This window comes from Plasmodium berghei (genome assembly GCF_900002375.2).
Source record: "Plasmodium berghei ANKA genome assembly, chromosome: 3".
Lineage (NCBI taxonomy): Eukaryota > Apicomplexa > Aconoidasida > Haemosporida > Plasmodiidae > Plasmodium > Plasmodium berghei.
This window is the reverse complement of record NC_036161.2, coordinates 392,592-401,950: the sequence shown is the minus strand read 5'-3', so window position 1 is coordinate 401,950 and position 9,359 is coordinate 392,592. Positions and strand designations below refer to the sequence as shown.

The following is a 9,359-nucleotide window of genomic DNA, read 5'->3' as shown; positions in this document are numbered from 1 at the left end:
ACTTTTTACAATATTATTTTATTCATATTAAATGTCGTAGCAATGTTACAATAATTTAGTTTACCTCATTCATTTTATTTGCTATGTTTTTTTTTTATGATGTTCTTTTGGGTATAAACAATAAAGCTAGGAAATATGGGAATATTACACAAATGATTGATTTTAATTATTATTTTGAACCCTTTTTTGTAAATATTCAATGTTCTTATAACGTCTATAAATCATATATGCCTTAGTAGCATGTCAGTAAAATAAATAATCAGGAAAATGTAGAAAATATCGTTGTATATACATAACCAATAAGGTGAAATAAAACATTTTTGAAATGGTGATAATTTCTTAATTGAATATATTTCCAATATATGCTTTGTTTAATAGTTGTTTTTACTACTTTGTGCTAAAACGTGGTATATTAAAAGTATAAGTATATCAAATAAATTCAGATATAATTATTTACGAACTGAAAAAGGCCACACCTTTCTAACATCCTTCTATATCCATGTTTTTTTAATAATATTATATGTGTCCAGGAATAATATAATATGTATTACATGTGAATAAATAGTTATAGGCATATTTTCTAATTTGTTCAAAGCTGCTAAAGTTAGCTAGTAATTTTTTCGGAAAAATATGAACAAACAAAAAAAATATGAACAAACATAAAAAATATGAAAAAAAAATCCAAAAAACATTGCAGGCAATAAAAAATGTTAATACTGTTTGCACATAATGGTGGCATAAATTTTTTACAACAACAAAAAAAACACACGCACACACAATTTGATAATTACAATAGTACTAATAATAAATATAGTAATATTGGAAAATAAAAAAAAAATGTAATAACTCGTATATCTGATGTATAAAATTAATGTAAAAATTGTCTATATTTTTTTAAGTTTATATATAAAAGTGGATTATTAATTTTTATTTGTTATACAATTTTTTTTTCGTTATAAAATATATAAATCGAAAAAATATTTTCCTTTGCATTTCTTATATTTTTTTTATAACTTCACTACAAATAAATATATTTAATATGAATTATTCGTCTAAATTTAATAATATAAATGATTTTCGCGTAAGCGAAGAAAACATAATTGAAACTTTCACAAAAAATGGGAATAATATATTTCTAAATAAATCTCGTTACACAGAGTTGTCTACAGGTGAAGAAAAAGCGGCAGACGTCAAATGTTCAAATTGTGATATATTTTCTTCTATGGACAATAAAACAAAAAATTTATACCTAGGTAATAATTACTTGTCAACATAATTTTTTGTTTTTTTCTCCATCAATATTACCGATATATATATAGACATGTATATGGGCAATTTTTAATTAAAAGTGAAATCATGAAAATTATCGGAATGCACACATATATATATATATATTTTCGATCCAAATAATTGTCATTAAAAACGTATGGTAATAGTGGAATAAAAATAATTGAAATAAAAAATTTATTTGCAGGCGGTAATGATGTACTTCATGAGGAATCTTTTGTTAAAAAGCTCTTACAGAAAATCCAAATCTTAGAGAATGAAAAAAAATGCTTGCTAAAATTTTTAGAAAATAAAAAAAACATAGAGTTGGACTATAAAAAGGCATTAGAAACTCAGGTAAAAAAACGAAGAAATAAAATGATCGAAGAAAATATTAAAGAAAAATACACAAATTATCGAATAGAAGGCATATATATATATATATATATATATATATATATATTGTATGTATATATGCATTCATTGGATATTTCAAAAGAACCCAAGATATAACATTTATAATTTATTTGACTAAAATTTTTATAGACGGTCTTTATTAATTCAGAGAATAAAAAAACGCAATTTTATGAAAACGAGTGGTTGGAAATGAAATCGATAGGATATGCATACTTGTGAGTATATATATATACATAATTTTTATATGTAAAATGATGTGCCTAAATTAAAAGTTTATTAGCTTTTTATATAATTTATAACAATATTATGGATCTGGACATGTGTAATATATTCCTTGTTTATTTAAAGAATGTTGATTTTACTTTTGTTACCTTATTTAAACTATTTTTAGAAATTCAGGAAAGGAACCTTTAAGGCAAACATTAAAACAATTTTACGAAGATCCAAACATATATGAAGTAAATATATTAATTAAACCTTTTCCTTTTCTTTACTTTCTAACTGTTCATATTTTACATATATAATACATGTGCATATATGTGTCTATGTAGAAATTGGGAAATTTGAATGCCATACAAGAAATGGTTATTGCAAACTTAATAGAAGATCATAAAAATTTGATAAAGGAGAGAAAAGAAGCTTCAAAAAAATACTACGAAGCAGTGGTAATGTGAATTTGTTAATAAAAAAATGGATGAAAAAAATAAGGATAAAAGTATATCGTTTGAATCAACAATTTATTGTTTCCTCATTTGGTTTATTAATTTGGTTTCTTTACTTTTTCTAATAGAATGCGAATTTTCAATTATATCAACAAAATGAGATGCTCAAAGCTCAAAATTTTAATTTCATAGAAAAAAACAAAGACTTAATAAATGAAGAACTAGTAAGATAAATGAGAGAGTGTTAATGAGTGTATTCCGTCTAAGTATGGTTTTTGATTCGAATATATATAAGCTGGTATATCTTATTACATATGTTACTTATTATTATTATGCATTTCCTTTGTTTAGGAAAAAAAGTTAATTGCCCTTAATTCGTCTTTGATTGATGTTCAAAAAGAAAATATTCATTTGAAAGGTAAATTTAGACAAATCGAATTTATATTAAAAGCGTTTATATAGTTATGTACTGTACATGTAAAAAATGTTTTTACCTACAGAATTGGTTGATCAGTATTCAAGGTTAATAAAAAATATAGAAAACTGCTCAGAGGTATGCAACAATATAAGATAATGAATTACGTACATATGCAGAATTATCCTTGAACAAGTGAAAAAACGTATATCCTTATTCAATTTATTTTATAATATTATTTTATTTTTATTTTTTCAAAGATTAATGTTGTAACTGAAGAGTTGGATAAATTTAAAAGCTCCTTACTAATTTAAAAAATTAAATAATATAATATTTTATGATTTATGAAGTGTATATATATTTTTTGAATGTCTAATTAGTTGTTTATCTTTTTACAAATTAGTAATCTTTAATAGTTATGATAAAGATGTTTTAATTTAATTTAATTTATTTATTTTTTTTTAATTTTTATCTAAAACGTTGTTAAATTAATTTTCATTAACTCTATCACACAGTACTTTGTCTTTTTATTAATTTATTTATCTGTCCAATTATCAATTCACTTTTATTTTTAATTTTGAGAGTTTGTCTTAAACTCGTTATTTTATATCGTCTTATTTGCTACCTTACGCATTGGACATATCATATATTATTTTGGAGAATTATATAGTATTGTATTTTTTCTTTTTCAAGTTTCTTTGACTTTATTTATATAATTAACTTTTTATTTTTTTAATTGGTAAAATAAAATTATAATTCATATGTGGATAAAAATCGTAATATGCTTGTGTCAGCTTTGTTTTAGCTAATTGATTTTATGTACAACCATTTCTATATAGTTCATAATAAACCAGAAAAATAATACTTGTACATGCAATATATGGGTATATATATATTTAAGAGTAAAACACAATGATTACCCGATTTAAATGGTAAACCAAAATGAAGAAGCTAATAAAAGTGAGTATACAGATAGAAGGACGAACCGATATTTCCATAAAACATTGGGTAGATAATTCCTCGAATGTTTTATCTCAAAAACTGTTAGTATATCTTCAAATTATATGCGATTTACAAAAGTTTAACGTTAATTCGCTTTAATATCCATCAAAAAATGAAAATAAAACAAATGTAAAATAAAATTAAAAATAACAATAAGCAAGCCGTTGAGTGTATTTAAAAATATTTCAAGTTTAATTTAAAAAATAAACACATATGTATATACATATAACAAAATAAAACATTTAAATGAGCCAAATAATTTAAATCATTTTATATAAATAAGTAAAATTAACAACTAAATAACTAGACAAATTACATGCGAATTTATAAGAATCACTTTTTTTTTATTCCATCCCCATAAATCCTTTATACTACAAAATGCAAAATTTTGTAATGATCAAATATATTATTATACTATATCAGAAAAACAACAATGAATTAAAGCTTCTTTGGCATTTTGAATTCGTGTTAAAGGATTAGGATCTAAAAGTCTCAAACATAAATCAAGTAAATCTGGACTTTCTTGCCAAATAAAAGGATCAAAATTAGGTTTTGTATATCTTAAAATTTTTTTTTTTAAATAATTAGGCATTGTATTATATATTTCATATGGAAATCGACCGTCCATCAATGCATATAAAATAACACCACATGCCCATATATCATTACTTGCTGATAAAATACCATCAAACGATTCTGGTGACATATATGATGCTGTTCCACAAATTATATTTTGTTTTTTATTTTTATTTGGATTATTATTAGAAATATCCTCCATCATATCCATATCAATTAAACATAAATTGTCATATAAATTACACGGAAAATATTTCCTTCTCTTTTTAAAGCTGCTTTTTTTATCATTATTATTTTTTCTGCAATTATTTCTATTTTCTGTGTCTCTATATTTTACCTTTTCAGAATTTATCAAATATTTTTCCTCTGATCTTTTCGATTTAATGGCTGTTAATGAACTATTTTTCTTTATTATTATATTCTTTTTTTGAAAATTATTTTTATTTATTATTTGTATAGTCGAACCATTTTTATATATTTTTCCTAATTTAAAATTATAACTATTATCCAAAATATTTACTAAATTTCTACCCATTACATTGTCTAAACTATTATTCTCGATATTACTTGAATCATCACAATTATACGCATCTAAGTTGCCAAATAAATTATTATATGCATCAAAACTTCTTGGTTTTTTTCTAATTTCTGATATATTGTTACTACTATTTTCAAAATTAAATTCTTCAATTAATTCGCAATTATATGATGATTCATCTTGATAACGATCGTCACACCATATATTGTTCCATTCGATATTATCACTACTAGATGTATCAGAATCAATTTCATATTCAATATTCCCATTTGAATTCCAACACTTATCTACATCTACCTTATGAATTGTATCGATTTCCTCTTTTAGTAAAAATAAATCATTATCCTGTTTATTATTAAGGTCAATTTTAGATTCACATTTTTTTAATACTGAATTTCGTACTATTCCACGATTACATGTCTTCCCCTTCTCCTCAAATAAAAAAAAAGGATCCGTGTAATTATCTAAATCAAAGTTATCACATTGCTTATAATTAAAATTTCTCATTTTTTTTTTTGTAAACATAATATTTTCAAGTTTAATGTCTCTATGTATTAAACCTCTAGAATGTAAAAAGTCTAATGCTAAAAAAATATTTTTCATTATTTTTTTAATTTCATATATATGTAAAGAACCCGGTACTAACGACATGAAATAGTCAAGTAAAGTCGATCCTTTACAAAATTCCATAATAATAAAATTATAATTGTTGTCACTAAATATATCATATATCGGTATAATATTTTTGTGTGGATTTTTTTTTAAAAACATATATTTTTTCATAAATTTATCAATATTCAATTCGTTTTTCACCATCTCATAATTCTCTCTTTCTTTTAATACAACTTTCATAGCATATGTCTTTTTATCTTTTATATTTATACACTTATATACCTGTGAATTATACCCATAATATATTAAACCTATTATATAATATCGATTATTAAAAAAAAATCCATTTTCATTTATGGTACAACTAGGTTTAGTTAAATACCCCGAACTATCTTCATTTCCATTAACTTTATTTATCCATTTATTATTTCGTCCTATTCTTTCTGTTTCTTTTTTCTTCTTTTTTGTGCTATCCTTTTTCATATCCTTCCTTTTTTCCTTTTTTTTATCTTTTATTGTTTTCTTTGCTTCAAGAATTTCTCCTTTTTTCACGTATTTATGATAATAAGTGTCAATGGTATCATAATTATTAATATTGTGTTTAATATTTTTTTTTCGAATAACCTCCATTTCCATTCCTCTTTCCTTCACACAACTATTGGTCAAATTATTATACGATAAAAGATAACACTTTTTAGATGTATCTTTGTTACTTGCCACGGGATCCTTTTCTGTTACTAAACTTTCATAAGTCTTAGCTTTATGCTCACAAACGGTATTATTCTTATAATAATAATTGCTTGTTTTAACATTTTTTTCAAAACCACTATTCCAAATATTGTTATTCCAATCAACCTCTTTCCTCATTTTGTGATCATTTTCACAACATTTGTAACGCCTAAAAGACGTACCCGAAAACGTCCCCCTTAAATCAACTGTTATATTATCACTTCCAAAAATATCATTATTTTTTTCACTATTATCCAAATCCATTTTACTCTCTGTTTTTATTTCTCTAAATGTAGTATTGCTATATTCCTTTACTTTGTCTATTTTTTCAAATGATTGAAGTGATGTATCGTTATTTTGAATTTTTTCCCTAAACAAATATGTATTTATTCCATTTTTTTTTATATCTATATAACTTATTGAGTTATATTTTTTTGTAAAAAAATCGATATAGGACGAGGATTTATTTATATTTAATTTTCTTCGTGATATCTTTTTACTATCTTTTCTTAAACCTAAACATTCGGCCTTCTCCTTTTTTGTATTCGTAATTTTATAATATCTATTTTTTCGAATTTTTTTCTTTTTTATATTATGCGTAAAGTTTAATTTATATTTCCGATTTTCATGTCCCCTTTTAGAAAGAAAACTTAAGCATGGTTTTTTTTTATTCACATCTAATATTATTTCACATCTTTTTACATTTAAGCATTTTCTCATATTTTCAAAACAATTATTTTCAATGGATCCCTTTATTGAGTTATATATTTTGGCTCTGGGTTCATAATAGACGTCGAAATCTGCTTTTCCTTCTTTCTCGGGAGCAATGTTGCTACTACCGTTGCTACTACTAGAGCAGTTACTACTGCTTTTTGAGCTACTATAATTTTCATTCCCGTTGTTTTCGTTATTATCGTTGTCATTCTCGTCCCCATTTTTATCTCCTGTATCCATATTATTATTGCCACCTTTTTCTGTGCCATAATTTTTACTACCTTCACAAGAACTGTTCCTTCTTTTATCACTTGACCGTCCTCTTTTTTTCGAGGTATCCCTTTTCGTATTTTTATTATGTACGTCAGTTTTATTTTTCATCTTTTCGTTATTAATATTTTCTAGTTCGAATTGTTTGTTTTGAAAATCTTTATTTTTCCACAAAATGTTATTAGTAAGTATTTTTTTATTTTCACATATATCATATTTATTCATACTTATAACAACCATGCTTTTAGAATACACACTTAAATCGAAATTATTATTTTTTTTTTTTATTAAAGCATTTTGATTTAAGCTGTTACATTTTTTAATGGATGAAAAACGTGCACTATCATTACTTAAAATAGTCATAAATAATGTATTCTTCACTTTGTTTTCTTTTTCTTTTGTTTCACGGAATAAACATGTTTTGAATTCTTGCAATGATATGCTCAATTTATTATCATCCCTTTTATTACAAACATTTGAAAGACCCATATTTGTATCATTAGAAATTTCATAATTATCAAAATAAATATTATCTCTTTTACCATATGATGAATAATATCTATGTAGGTTTTTATTTTTATAATAAAAAATTGATGTTTCTTTTAAATTGTTTAAAAGGTTGAAAATTTTATCATGGTTATCATTTCTATATATTTTTCCTTTTTCACCTCTGTATTTCACACGTTTCCATTTACTAAAACATGGATCATATATATGCACTAGCTCATAACCATCATTTATTTTATCTTGGGATATATTAATTTTATTTCGGCTCATCTTATTATGATACTTATTATTTTCGTCAATATTTTCATTCTTTTTTTCTTCATCCCCTTCCAATTTTCCAGGTAAACATTTTATATTTTTATAAAATAATGCATCATCACTATCCTCACTTGTATTCATCATTTTTTTCAATTGTTTAATGTTGCATATACTACTACAAAGAGTTACCTTTTTAGTTTCATCTGAATTAACAATTAAAGTATTGTCTTTTCTAGCTAACGAATCTCTAAATTCTTTAGAAGATGTGTTTCGACTATTTGTTTTATGATCATTTTGATTAGCAGATTGTTCAAAATAACTATTTAACATTTTAGTATTTTTTATTCCATTTTTATTTATACATATCTTCTGATTATTAAATTTTTTACTTATATCTTCATTAGATATATTATTAAAATTAATGTTGTCATTATATGTAAAGGAGCCGTTTAAAAAACATTTTGAAAAAACATTTTTTTTTTGATTAAGACTTATATTATTATTAGAATAAATATTATTTGTTTTATCATTTTCATATATTTTATTTTTGGGAGGTACATTTTCTGGACGTAATTTGTCGACATATTTATAATCATTTGATGAAACATTACGTAATTCATTACTTAACATAATTCTATTATTTTCAAATAATTGAATAAAATTTTCGTTTATTGACTCATCTGAGAATTTTTCATTATATTCATTCTTAATAGGATTTTTTCTATTGCAACTTAGATTATTCAAATTAATTTCGTTGCTATTTTGGAGTCCATTCTGTTTGTTTAATAAATTATTATATTTATAACAACTAATTAAATTTGTTTTTTCTTTCTTTTTTTGATTATTACATAATTTTTGATTGGGAGGATAACTACTAATAGGAGTTATTATGTTTGAATCATTTTCATAAAACGATTTTAGGAACGTCTTATTATCATCTTTATTTATTTTACACTCACAATAGTAGCCATCATTGTCACGTTTTAATTTTTCTAGTTTGTTTATTTTCTGATTATACCCATTGTCTTCATTTTGGTTATTAATTACTTCGTTTTTTTTGCTTAATTTACTAGCATTTCCATTTATGAATAATGCCTTATTTTCGTCGAAATAGGATGTAATAATTTTAAAATGGTTTGACAATTCATAATGATCCATTTGATATTTCAAAATAGGTACTTAGGTCAATAAAATTACAGGGCGCCTTTAAGTGCACTTTAATTATGGAAAATTGAAAAAAAAATATATAAATATGCATATAGATATAAAAAAACAACATAGGAATATACTGCAATATCATATTAATATGATATTAATAAATCATTACGAATTGGTACATAATGTATAATATGGTGTATTATATAACATTAAAGAACAAAATTAAATTAAAAAC

The 9,359-nt window shown here is 23.3% G+C and overlaps 2 protein-coding genes across 2 annotated transcripts; one reads left to right on the top strand and one right to left on the bottom strand.

Moving 5' to 3' along the window:
• Positions 1-1,039: 1,039 nt before the first annotated feature.
• On the top strand, positions 1,040-3,074 carry PBANKA_0311500 (conserved Plasmodium protein, unknown function; the record flags this gene model as incomplete). The annotated part of the gene is made up of 9 exons (XM_034567064.1): positions 1,040-1,253; positions 1,475-1,623; positions 1,813-1,898; positions 2,075-2,141; positions 2,235-2,348; positions 2,474-2,569; positions 2,697-2,763; positions 2,846-2,898; positions 3,021-3,074. 9 exons carry the CDS (start codon positions 1,040-1,042, stop codon positions 3,072-3,074), a joined length of 900 nt encoding a protein of 299 aa, XP_034419998.1.
• A 1,097-nt stretch (positions 3,075-4,171) lies between these two features.
• Positions 4,172-9,124, bottom strand: PBANKA_0311400 (serine/threonine protein kinase, putative; the record flags this gene model as incomplete). The annotated part of the gene is made up of 1 exon (XM_034567051.1): positions 4,172-9,124. The coding sequence occupies one exon, from the start codon at positions 9,122-9,124 to the stop codon at positions 4,172-4,174; it is 4,953 nt and encodes a 1,650-aa protein (XP_034419997.1).
• Positions 9,125-9,359: the final 235 nt, after the last annotated feature.